This window comes from Nycticebus coucang, chromosome 7 (assembly GCF_027406575.1).
Source record: "Nycticebus coucang isolate mNycCou1 chromosome 7, mNycCou1.pri, whole genome shotgun sequence".
Classification (NCBI taxonomy): Eukaryota; Metazoa; Chordata; class Mammalia; order Primates; family Lorisidae; genus Nycticebus; species Nycticebus coucang.
Genome location: NC_069786.1, coordinates 5200006 through 5213477, shown reverse-complemented (window position 1 = coordinate 5213477; position 13472 = coordinate 5200006). Strand labels below are relative to the sequence as shown.

The 13472-nt window shown below is 50.7% G+C and overlaps 1 protein-coding gene across 4 annotated transcripts in view; it reads left to right on the top strand.

Moving 5' to 3' along the window:
• The window catches only part of DLGAP2 (DLG associated protein 2), a 594688-nt gene that overhangs the window by 499240 nt on the left and 81976 nt on the right, over nt 1–13472 (top strand). For all 4 annotated transcript variants that reach the window (XM_053598123.1, XM_053598120.1, XM_053598122.1 and 1 more), the window contains one exon: nt 995–1060. In XM_053598123.1, the coding sequence (XP_053454098.1) occupies nt 995–1060 (66 nt within the window). The remainder of the gene's footprint in view (nt 1–994; nt 1061–13472) is intronic.

Here is a 13472-nt window from a genome sequence, read left to right as displayed (position 1 = left end):
TATATTCAGGTTATATTTATGGTATGTGCCCAAATGATGACACATGTATGTGTATGTACACATACATGTGTATACACATATGTGATCATTTTGTCATATATCCCATAAATACAAATGTGTTTGCAGGTATCTGTAACGTATTACCAAAAGCCCCCTTGTCTGAAACTCCCTGTGTCCCTCTTCAGACAGTTCAGACTAGGTCCCTGCACCTCTCTCTGTGGGTCCCTGCAGTACAGCATCCCTGGGCAGCCTGACACCTCTGAACTGACCACAGCAGGTGCAGAAATAGGGCAGTCTGAGGACCGAGCACCTGGTGAGCTGAGCAAGGCACAAAATGGCAAGGGCTGGTTGGACCTCGTGGGGTCTGTGCCACTCCCCAGCCTGTTTACCCACCTATGGAAGCAGGATGGTGCCAGTGACCCTGAGGCCTTTCCCAGCCACACAGTGATGTCACTCTAAGAGAGCAGCATCTGCTCTCATGTTGTGCACAGAGTGAACAATTTGAACTCCATGCCAATGACCTAGAATGATCTCCCAACAGAAGGAAACGAAATAGGCGTTTTGGACACACTGGACCTAAAATCAACTAGTATTAAGCACTAAAACCATAACCGAAGGCTTTGAACATTGCAGAGTAAAGCCTTGAATTACTTCACTAAGTGTAAGGCTTTCTAGACAGAGAAGCCTTGACCACAAAGCAAGGAAAACCCTGGGGGCTGGTTTACAGAGGTCTGTTCTCACGCAGAGGATGAGATAAATTCTAGGTTAAACCAAAGGTGAAGCTGAGAATCCCTAAGTCAGTATTGGGACAAGAGAAATGTTTTCCACAGAAGAATGGTTGTCTCTGAGGCTGTTGGCACAAAATGCCGGGCTCTGAGCCCTGACATTTCGGAAATAAGAAGGGGCTTTCATGTTGAACTGCGTCGATACCAAAGAGTTTCTGCTGTCCACACCAGAAATGTACTAAAGGGTGACTCTGTTTCTGTCTTTGCAGAGGAAGAAGGTGGCGACCTGGTCCAGCCGGGCATCAGCTTCCCGGGGCCGACAGAGGAGGACCTAGGTAGGGCACAGACTCCTGCCCGGTGCCCGGGCCCAGGGGCCACTCGCTCACTCAGCCTTCTTACATGTATGTGTTAAGCATATTTGCCTTTAGAAAGTGTTCTGATAAGAATTAAATGAAACTGGACAGTTTCTTTTTCCAGAAGTAGTGTTTTATGGATGCTCTGAGTGAGCAAGGCTTGCTCTGGATCCTTGAAAATTAATTGAGGCCGTTTTGACATAAATGATGCACTCTCACACTCTCTGCTTTGTTCCCTTATGGTCTAAACTTATTCTAAGTCGATCTAAAGATGCAAAAAGCTCTTTTCTTTGGACTTTTTCACATAACTCTGTTACACGCACTTGGGTTTGGATGGCAAATTCTTCTATGAGCTTTCTCCCAAGGGAGCTCAGAATGGCTGTCCCAGGGTGTGTTCTCGGTGCTGGTCAGAATAATTGGAAATGTCATCTTTATGCTGCCATAGACCCAGCAAAGCTGGCGCCTTTGGTCATTTGATGCTGAGTTACGCTCACATGAAAGGGGACAGTGCCTCAGTGAGAGGCAAGACATGTTGAATAAATTCAACATCAGACAGTGATGGAGAAAAACAAATCCTGTCTTAGGCTCCGAGTTCCCTTTATGGTGACCTCTGACCTGAAAGGTTCTCGGCTCCTTGCCCAGGTTGCCGATGGCCGTATGCTACTGTACCACTTGGGGCTACATCACGAATTCTAAGTCGGATTTACATTTAAATTGAAATGTTTTTTTAAATTTTTTTCAGCCTTTTAGCCAACAAATCTGTTGCTTGTTTGATTGGCCCCAAGAATAGTGTTGAAAATTGAAGGACTCCACTTTGTGTAAAGCTGCAATTTCTTTTAAAGAAAATTACAGTCAGAAAATGTTTGCTTTTCAGTTTGAAATTATGAAAACAGACTTCTAAAAGCATCACAGTTCATTGTCCACTGTGATTGAGTCCTAAATTCACTTCTAACTCAACATTCTAAACTAAATACTCAAATTCTAAATACTCGAAATTTTACTTATTAGGAAGGAATACTGGCTATCACATTTGGATAATTATGCACCTTTTAAAACATTTTTCCTCTGGTAAAACCCTGCGTCATGGTGAATACACACCACCGGGCCAAGAGGTCCCCAGACAAACATGGAGACTTGAATGATGTGTGCTTCAGGGAGCCTTTGAAAGCAGCCTGCCTGCACTTTGCACTATCTGGAAAATTCACAATTGTGAAATGTCACAATGTGTCTATGATGTAAATTCTTCCCATGATGGTCTTTAGAATGAGGAGAAAATGCCAATAAAGATAAATGCCTATTTTAAGCCACATTTCTGTGACAAGAGCTTGAGGCGGGATCCATTGGCCTTCTGAAGGCCCCCGGAGTGTTCCTGAGGTGAGACCTCCTCTCATGACAGAGGGCACCTGGGGGTCATTCCATGTGCAAACAGGACCTGGAGAGAGCACTGAGGGCAGAAGTGGGGACACAGCAGTGAGACCACAGCACTCGCTCTGGGAGTGCAGGCTTTGAACAAAGTCCTACTATAGATTCCTGGATCAGTTTAAATACATCCATGGTCACAGGAGGTGGGTATCCAGGGCCCAGGCTGCAGGTCAAAGGAGCCCAGTGTTACATGGCAGCTTTGTGCAGGCTGGGCTAAGGGGACAAAAGGTAATTTCTCACTATGACAAAATATAAAACATAAAACTCACCCTCTCTACCCTTCTTAAGTGCACGCTCAGCACCTTTGAGTGAATACATGCTGCCCTGCAGTAAGCACCACCTCCACCTCTAGAACCGTTTCCTCTCCCCAAACTGAAGCTCTGTCCCCGTTAAACCCTGACTCTCCCAAGTTCCTGGTGTGTACACTTGGCTTTCTACCTGTGAGACTAGGACATCCCCAGAGATCTGGCCCTGGTGCACCATGCAGTGTAGAGACCTGATCAGAGTGCACCATGCAATGTAGAGACCTGATCCCAGTGGATCACAGAGGGTCGAGACCTGATCCAAGTGGACCACACAGGGTAGAAACCTGATAACACTGGACCACACAGGGTAGAGACCTGATCTCTACACCACACAGTGTAGAGACCTGATCCCAGTGGACCACACAGGGTAGAGACCTGATCCCAGTGGACCACACAGGGTAGCGATCTGATCTCTGCACCACACAGTGTAGAGACCTGATCCCAGTGGACCACACAGGGTAGAGACTTGATCCCAGTGGACCACACAGGGTAGAGACTTGATCCCAGTGGACCACACAGGGTAGAGACCTGATGCCAGTGCACCACACAGTGTAGAGACTTAAATCCCAGTGGACCACACAGGGTATAAACCTGATCCCAGTGGACCACACAGTGGAGAGACCTGATCCCAGTGCACCACGCAGTGGAGAGACCTGATCCCAGTGCACCACGCAGGGTAGAGACCTTATGCCAGTGGACCACACAGGGTAGAGACCTGATCCCAGTGGACCTCACAGGGTAGAGACCTGATCCCAGGGCACCACGCAGTGTAGAGACCTCATCCCAGTGGAACACACAGGGTAGAGACTTGATCCCAGTGGACCACACAGGGTAGAAACCTGATCCCAGTGGACCACACAGGGTAGAGACCTGATGCCAGTGCACCACACAGTGTAGAGACTTAAATCCCAGTGGACCACACAGGGTATAAACCTGATCCCAGTGGACCACACAGGGTAGAGACCTGATCCCAGTGGACCACACAGGGTAGAGACCTGATGCCAGTGCACCACACAGTGTAGAGACTTAAATCCCAGTGGACCACACAGGGTATAAACCTGATCCCAGTGGACCACACAGGGTAGAGACCTGATCCCAGTGCACCACGCAGTGGAGAGACCTGATCCCAGTGTACCACACAGGGTAGAGACCTGATGCCAGTGGACCACACAGGGTAGAGACCTGATCCCAGTGGACCTCACAGGGTAGAGACCTGATCCCAGGGCACCACGCAGTGTAGAGACCTGATCCCAGTGCACCACGCAGTGTAGAGACCTGATTCCAGTGCACCACGCAGTGTAGAGACCTGATCCCAGTGGACCACACAGGGTAGAGACCTGATCCCAGTGCACCACACAGTGTAGAGACCTGATCGCAGTGCACCATGCAGTGTAAAGACCTGATCCCAGTGCACCACACAGTGTAGAGACCTGATCCCAGTGGACCATGAAGTTAGAGACCTGATCCCAGTGCACCACACAGTGTAGAGACCTGATCCCAGTGCACCATGCAGTGTAGAGACCTGATCCCAGTGCATCACACAGGGTAGAGACCTGATCACAGTTAATCATGCAGTGTAGAGACCTGATCCCAGTGCACCACACAATGTAGTGACCTGATTCCAGTGGACCACCCAGTGTAAAGACATGATCCCAGTGTGGAGACCTGATCCCAGTGAACCATGCAGTGTAAAGACCTGATCCCAGTGGTCCAGGCAGTGTAGAGACCTGATCCCAGTGTGGAGACCTGATCCCAGTGCATCACGCAGTGTAGAGACCTGATTCCAGTGCATCACACAGGGTAGAAACCTGATCACAGTTAATTGCGCAGTGTAAAGACCTGATCCTAGTGGACCATGCGGTGTAGAGACCTGATCCCAGTGCACCATGCGGTGTAGAGACCTGATCCCAGTGTACCACACGGTGTTGGGACCTGATCCCACTGTGGAGTCCTGATCCCTGTAAATCATGCAGTGTAGAGACCTGATCCCAGAGCACCACGCAGTGTGTCTGCTTCTGTGACCAGTGTGTGTTGCTCAGCACAGTGTCTGCAAGCCTCTTCCACATTTTGCTGACCCGCTCATCCATCCATGCTCTCTTGAGTTGTTTCCACCTCTTGGTCGTTGGGCACCATGCTGCTATGAACATGGGCACAGATGTCTCCCCACATCCCTGCTCTCAGCTCTATGGGGCGTAGACCCAGAGGTGGGATTTCAGGTCACGTGGTGGATCTACACTGACTCTCCTGAGGAACCTTCGTACAGTTTCAGGACAGAGCACATTCTGGGCTGGCTCTACAGTCCCACCATCAGGTGGTGGTTGGTGGACAAGGAAGAGGCAGATTGCAGAAGCTTTAGAAAGAAAGAAACAAGAGGATTCAGTGGCTCATGGTTCTCAGGAGCTCCCAAACTTGAGCTGCCCTCACCATCTGGAGAGTCGGGCGTTGGGGAGCCAACTGCAGGCATCTGGCTCACCTGGACTCAGGGTAGAAGCAAGCTTCACAGGGAAAGGGGACATTTTGTTCCGGTAATTCCTTTTAGCCCATTGACTGAAATAGATTTCAATACTGAAGTCTGTTCTCATGGCCAGATAGTCCAACGCATTTGTCTGAGGCAGGACTTTATTATTTTTATTCTTAAAAGTCCACTACCTGATACTTTTTTTTTAAATAGGGAAGCACTTTCTTACAATTTTCTAGCTTCATCCAGTTATTGACAAATAAAAATTGTACATATATGTATTTTCAATGTACAATGTGGTGTTTTGATTATCTATCTGTACACATTGGAAAATGATTAGATCAAGCTAATTAACGTCCATCACCTCACACACTTATTATTTTTTGTGCAGTGAGAACGTTTAACATCTATTCTCTCGACAGTTTTTGAGAATACAATACATTGTCACTAACTATGGCCTTCATGATGTACAATTGAAATGATTCTTACCATCTAACTGAACTTTGGGGCTATTGGATCAACATCTCTCCTATTCCCCCAGTATAGGGAATATACTGCTTTCTGCTTTTTGAGACTGCATGTAAGTGAGATGATGTGGTGTTTCTGCATCTGGCTCATTCCCCTTAGCATAAGGTGCTCCAGCTTCACGCTTATTGCTATAAACGTTGGACTCTTTCACTTTCTAAGCTGACTTTATTCCACTGTGTACACACGCCGCACTTCATCCATCCGCTGATGGGCATGGAGGTTCACTGCATGTCTTGGGTGCTGTGGACGGTGCTCCAGTAAGCACAGGAGTGCAGGTGTTCCTTCCTCTTGTGCGCCCCCAGAGTGAGGCTGCTGGAGCTGTGCAAAATTCCAATGTGCCTCTAGGGTCAAGAACCGTGTTATAAAAAGTATCAAAAGACATTTAATAGAAAAAGCAAAAAGAAGAAAAGCCAAAAAAAAAAAAAGGAAAACAATGAAAAGAAAGAAGGAAGTCTGAGTTATGGTCCCAACATTATTATTAGGACTATAATGCATAATTTCAAACATCTATTTTTTTAACTCAGTTTTGAAAGGTTTAAATGATGCTTTTAAAATGTCTTTCCAGTTGCTAATTTATGGATTCTACTGGGTCGAATTCAAATTAAAAATACTTAGTAATGATCTTCATGCTATTACAGTGCCTGAGCAATTATCATTTCCAAATACTGTGGCCATTTCACAGCATTGTAGGTTAAAGTTATAAAGCAATGAAGTGACGATTGCATCTAATTCTGCCCCAAGTATCAATCTTCTTTTTCTCAACCACCCTCAGTCTCTGAAAGCTCTAAGGAAAGATGAGTGACATTTACTAAAAAACCCAAGATTTTCTTTACTGACAGATAAATTAATAAAGCCACCTATCAGTCTCCATTACATTTTAATAGCATATGCATTCTCTGAGATGTGTATGATGTGATGAAGAAAAAGTAATTTTATGATGACGAAAGTGGCTGTGGAATAGGCAGATAAAGAAGGTTTCATGTCTAAAAAATTAACCTAAAGTCTATGATAAAATGGATTAATGTAGCACATTAAAAATTACTACAATGGAAGAGAAAAACCCACACTTTACAGAAAAAAAAAAACATTTCCAGGAAAGACTGTCAACATGCTAAAATTAAACTGCTCTGTTGATAATTTTTGTAACATCAGCTCATTATAGAAGATGTTATTTCTAACAGTGGCATTTCCTCATTCTCTTGAATGTTATATTTAAATCGGCTGTAAAGAGTTGGTGGTGTATTAGCATTTATAAAGACTGTTACATTGACCCAAATTTTGTATTGGTAACTTAATTGCAAAGTGAAATGGAAAAAAGTATTGGGAGATTACATCATCAATCAAAAAATATTCAGGGCTTGGTGCCTGTGGCTCAAGCGGCTAAGGCGCCAGCCACATACACCTGAGCTGGCAGGTTCAAATCCAGCTCAGGCCCACCAACGACAATGATGGCTGCAACCAAAAAATAGCCAGGCGTTGTGGCAGGCACCTGTAATCCCAGCTACTTGGGAGGCAGAGGCAGGAGAATTGTTTGAGCCTAGGAGTTGGAGGTTGCTGTGAGCTGTGATGCCATGGCACTCTACCCAGGGCAACAGCTTGAGACTCTGTCTCAAAAAAAAAATTTAAATAAAAATATTCAACACACCTTATATCTGAGACACCACACTGAGAAAATGTAGACACATGTAATTTTAAAATACCTGAATATTAAAATAATACTTAGAGCCATCTACAGAGCAGACACATACAAGGGAAAGATCTTTATGTAATAGGACATTACATACCATATTTTAATTATCTACACAGTATTTAAATGTATGAGTATCTCATAATAATTATGATATCTAGCAAGAACTCTTCTTTCAGATGTTTATTTCTTTGTGTTCTTTTTTTGGTTTTTCTTTCTTTTTTTTTTTTTTGTAGAGACAGAGTCTCACTTTACTGCTCTCGGTAGAGTGCCGTGGCGTCACACGGCTCACAGCAACCTCCAGCTCTTGGGCTTATGTGATTCTCTTGCCTCAGCCTCCCGAGCAGCTGGGACTACGGGCGCCCGCCACAACGCCCGGCTATTTTTTTGTTGTTGCAGTTTGGCCGGGACCTTGTTTGAACTCACCACCCTCGGCATATGGGGCCGGCGCCCTACTCACTGAGCCACAGGCGCCGCCCGTTTTTCTTCTTTTTTGAAACAAAGGCTCAAGCTGTCCCCCTGGGTAGAGTGCTGTGGAGTCATAGCTCACAGCAACCTCAAACTCTTGGGCTCAAGCAATTCTCTTGCCTCAGCCTCCTAAGTAGCTGGGACTATAGGCGCCTGCCACAATGCCTGACTGTTATTTTTGTTGTTGTTGCAGTTGTCACTGCTGTTTAGCAGGCCCAGGCTGGGTTCAAACCCTCCAGCCTCCGTGAATGTGGTCAACGCCTGACCCACTAAGCTATAGGCCTACCCTCTTTGTGTTCTTTTATGAACAACCCTGGTTGTATATACATATATATACATATTATATATACAAATATATATATATATGTAATATGTATATATATGTAACTTTGTAACTTTAGAGACATCCAGACTGATTTCCTTAAGGGTCTAGAATTTTCTAAAGTAGTGGGAGCAGGATGTGCTGAGAGAAAGTGACTATCCTCACCCATCCCAGGTGTGTCCATTTCCTCACCAGAGGTCCCAAACCTGCTCTCCCTCCTGGGTCTCGCTCACATGAAAACCCCTGAAGACTTTTGCTGGCTATTCTCTGGGACACACCCTCACTCACCAGAACACTCACTCCACTGTGCACATCTTCACCCACAAGATCACTCACGCCCACCTGTGCACACCTTCGCCCTCCATATCACTCACTCCCACTGTGCACACCTTCACCCTCCAGATCACTCACTCCCACCTGTGCACACCTTCACCCTCCATTTACCATGCTTAGTAAGTTCTTGAGTCTTAAAAACTTGCTTTTCTTGGTTTTCCAATTATTGTTGTAATAATATATAAATTGGATTGTGGTTCTAAAAAGCAAATTAGACCATGTTTGCTTACATATTTCTATTCTAGTCATCATCTTTGACTATTGAAAAATAATTTTATGTATTTTACTTATATAGTATATATGGCATAAATTATGTGTGTGTACATCTCAATATGACACATACAAGTTGTTAGTGCCAGATGATCACAGAGTGTTTAGCACAGTGAATTATCTATCACTCCAGCACCTACCTGTGCCTCCCACCACATGACTAAGATGAGTCTCCTGTGACTGGGTCACCTCTTTTCCAATCCCATCCCACCCCACATTCTCCAGTTGACTCTGAAACCAAGGAAGTGACAGGGCCCTAGGAACACTCAGATTCAAAGAAGGGCCCTGTGTACATTGTGCCATCAGGTGACACGAGGTGGCAGAAGTGAGGAGCAGGTCAACTGTTGGTGGAAAACAGAAGAAGCTTCTAATAGGTGTGGAAGGGCTCCCCATAAATAGAGCACAGAAATCAACTCCCCTTTATTCCATGACATGCTCCGTCCCACACCCCAAACCAGAAGTTATAAAGTCCTTGTCTGTGTAGAGATAATCTAAAAAAATTAAAACACAGGTTTTGTACGCCAGATTTATTTGCCATTTGCATGAAGAGGTTCATTAACTTGGTGCCAAAAGAGCTTTTGAAATTAGAGGTTGGATTAGAGTGTCTGTGGAAGGCTCTCGGCGCCACTCAGGCTGGATCCGTGAGAGCGTCTGCGGAAGGCTCTCTGCGCCACTCAGGCTGGATCCGTGACAGCGTCTGCGGAAGGCTCTCGGCGCCACTCAGGCCGGATCCGTGAGAGCGTCTGTGGAAGGCTCTCGGCGCCACTCAGGCTGGATCCGTGACAGCGTCTGCGGAAGGCTCTCTGCGCCACTCAGGCTGGATCCGTGACAGCGTCTGCGGAAGGCTCTCTGCGCCACTCAGGCTGGATCCGTGACAGCGTCTGCGGAAGGCTCTCGGAGCCACTCAGGCCGGATCCGTGAGAGCGTCTGTGGAAGGCTCTCGGCGCCACTCAGGCTGGATCCGTGACAGCGTCTGCGGAAGGCTCTCGGCACCACTCAGGCTGGATCCGTGACAGCGTCTGCGGAAGGCTCTCTGCGCCACTCAGGCTGGATCCGTGACAGCGTCTGCGGAAGGCTCTGGGCGCCACTCAGGCCGGATCCGTGAGAGCGTCTGTGGAAGGCTCTCGGCGCCACTCAGGCTGGATCCGTGACAGCGTCTGCGGAAGGCTCTCTGCGCCACTCAGGCTGGATCCGTGACAGCGTCTGCGGAAGGCTCTCTGCGCCACTCAGGCTGGATCCGTGACAGCGTCTGCGGAAGGCTCTCGGAGCCACTCAGGCCGGATCCGTGACAGCGTCTGTGGAAGGCTCTCGGCGCCACTCAGGCTGGATCCGTGACAGCGTCTGCGGAAGGCTCTCGGCACCACTCAGGCTGGATCCGTGACAGCGTCTGCGGAAGGCTCTCTGCGCCACTCAGGCTGGATCCGTGACAGCGTCTGCGGAAGGCTCTCGGCGCCACTCAGGCCGGATCCGTGAGAGCGTCTGTGGAAGGCTCTCGGCGCCACTCAGGCTGGATCCGTGACAGCGTCTGCGGAAGGCTCTCGGCGCCACTCAGGCTGGATCCGTGACAGCGTCTGCGGAAGGCTCTCGGCGCCACTCAGGCCGGATCCGTGAGAGCGTCTGTGGAAGGCTCTCTGCGCCACTCAGGCCGGATCCGTGAGAGCGTCTGCGGAAGGCTCTCGGCGCCACTCAGGCTGGATCCGTGACAGCGTCTGCGGAAGGCTCTCTACGCCACTCAGGCTGGATCCGTGACAGCGTCTGCGGAAGGCTCTCGGCGCCACTCAGGCTGGATCCGTGAGAGCGTCTGTGGAAGGCTCTCGGCGCCACTCAGGCTGGATCCGTGAGAGCGTCTGCGGAAGGCTCTGGGCGCCACTCAGGCTGGATCCGTGACAGCGTCTGCGGAAGGCTCTCTGCGCCACTCAGGCTGGATCCGTGACAGCGTCTGCGGAAGGCTCTGGGCGCCACTCAGGCTGGATCCGTGACAGCGTCTGCGGAAGGCTCTCTGCGCCACTCAGGCTGGATCCGTGACAGCGTCTGTGGAAGGCTCTCTGCGCCACTCAGGCTGGATCCGTGACAGCGTCTGCGGAAGGCTCTCGGCACCACTCAGGCTGGATCCGTGACAGCGTCTGCGGAAGGCTCTCGGCGCCACTCAGGCCGGATCCGTGAGAGCGTCTGCGGAAGGCTCTCGGAGCCCCTCAGGCTGGATCCGTGACAGCGTCTGCGGAAGTCTCTGGGTGCCACTCAGGCTGGATCCGTGACAGCGTCTGCGGAAGGCTCTCGGAGCCCCTCAGGCTGGATCCGTGACAGCGTCTGCGGAAGGCTCTCGGAGCCCCTCAGGCTGGATCCGTGACAGCGTCTGCGGAAGGCTCTCTGCGCCACTCAGGCTGGATCCGTGAGAGCGTCTGCGGAAGGCTCTCGGCGCCACTCAGGCTGGATCCGTGAGAGCCTCTGTGGAAGGCTCTCGGCGCCACTCAGGCCGGATCTGTGACAGCGTCTGCGGAAGGCTCTCGGAGCCACTCAGGCTGGATCCGTGACAGCGTCTGCGGAAGGCTCTCTGCGCCACTCAGGCTGGATCCGTGAGAGCGTCTGCGGAAGGCTCTCGGCGCCACTCAGGCCGGATCTGTGACAGCGTCTGCGGAAGGCTCTCGGAGCCACTCAGGCTGGATCCGTGACAGCGTCTGCGGAAGGCTCTCGGCGCCACTCAGGCCGGATCCGTGAGAGCGTCTGCGGAAGGCTCTCGGCGCCACTCAGGCTGGATCCGTGAGAGCGTCTGTGGAAGGCTCTCGGCGCCACTCAGGCCGGATCCGTGAGAGCGTCTGCGGAAGGCTCTCGGCGCCACTCAGGCCGGATCCGTGACAGCGTCTGCGGAAGGCTCTCTGCGCCACTCAGGCTGGATCCGTGACAGCGTCTGCGGAAGGCTCTCGGCGCCACTCAGGCTGGATCCGTGACAGCGTCTGCGGAAGGCTCTCGGCGCCACTCAGGCTGGATCCGTGACAGCGTCTGCGGAAGGCTCTCTGCGCCACTCAGGCTGGATCCGTGACAGCGTCTGCGGAAGGCTCTCGGAGCCACTCAGGCTGGATCCGTGAGAGCGTCTGCGGAAGGCTCTCTGCGCCACCCAGGCTGGATCCGTGAGAGCGTCTGCGGAAGGCTCTCGGCGCCACTCAGGCTGGATCCGTGAGAGCGTCTGCGGAAGGCTCTCGGCGCCACTCAGGCTGGATCCGTGACAGCGTCTGCGGAAGGCTCTCTGCGCCACTCAGGCTGGATCCGTGACAGCGTCTGCGGAAGGCTCTCGGCGCCACTCAGGCTGGATCCGTGACAGCGTCTGCGGAAGGCTCTCGGCGCCACTCAGGCTGGATCCGTGACAGCGTCTGCGGAAGGCTCTCGGCGCCACTCAGGCTGGATCCGTGACAGCGTCTGCGGAAGGCTCTCGGAGCCACTCAGGCTGGATCCGTGACAGCGTCTGCGGAAGGCTCTCGGCACCACTCAGGCTGGATCCGTGAGAGCGTCTGCGGAAGGCTCTCTGCGCCACCCAGGCTGGATCCGTGAGAGCGTCTGCGGAAGGCTCTCGGCGCCACTCAGGCTGGATCCGTGAGAGCGTCTGCGGAAGGCTCTCGGCGCCACTCAGGCTGGATCTGTGACAGCGTCTGCGGAAGGCTCTCGGCACCACTCAGGCTGGATCCGTGACAGCGTCTGCGGAAGGCTCTCGGAGCCACTCAGGCTGGATCCGTGACAGCGTCTGCGAAAGGCTCTCGGCACCACTCCGACTGGATCCGTGAGAGCGTCTGTGGAAGGCTCTTGGCGCCACTCAGGCTGGTTCCATGAGAGCGTCTGTGGAAGGCTCTCGGCGCCACTCAGGCTGGATCCGTGACAGCGTCTGTGGAAGGCTCTCAGCACCACTTAGTATTTTGTTTTCCTTCCTACAAGAGCCTTTCTTCAGAAAGGCACAAACTGAATCCTTGCAGGGTAGACTGAAAAGGCCTTAACCTCCTGTCTGACCTTTTCCACATCTCTGAGCCCCCTGAGCTCTGATTGTCTGTATCCCTGTCTGTGCCTCTAATCTGGGGAGAGAGATTTGCCCCATGAGCTCGGTGTCTAAGGGATTTTAGAAGAGTTGATTTTCAGTTTGTTCAGCTTTCTTGCTACTGCCAGCAGGGGTGAGGACCTCCCACTCCTTAAAGGTTAGGGCAGAAACTTGAGATGTGATGTGTGTTTCAACCTCACTATCGTGGCGACTGAAGTGGATGGAAGATTTTAGATGCGGTGTGGGTGTTGGTGGACGGGGGAGATGGAGAAGGTCTGTAGGCAGAAGGATCGTCCCAGAGGCAAGAGTCCAAGGGCACTAAGTTCCCAGCCCATGAAGAGCCCGTGTTGGGATTGAACTGGAGGCCAGGTCCACTGAGCCGGGAAGGAGAGCTCTGAGTGTGAGGACCCACCTATCTGAGGGTGTGGACCTTGAGGTTTGCAGGTCTGCTTGGTTGTTTTATAGAGAGCATAAGCAAGTCGAGCTAGTCTTCGGAAAGAGAAAGCTGAGCCTGGTGTCCAGTATGGCAGAGGGGTGGGGGAGGGGGCTGGGGGATGCCCCTGGGAATTGTTGCCATGGCCCA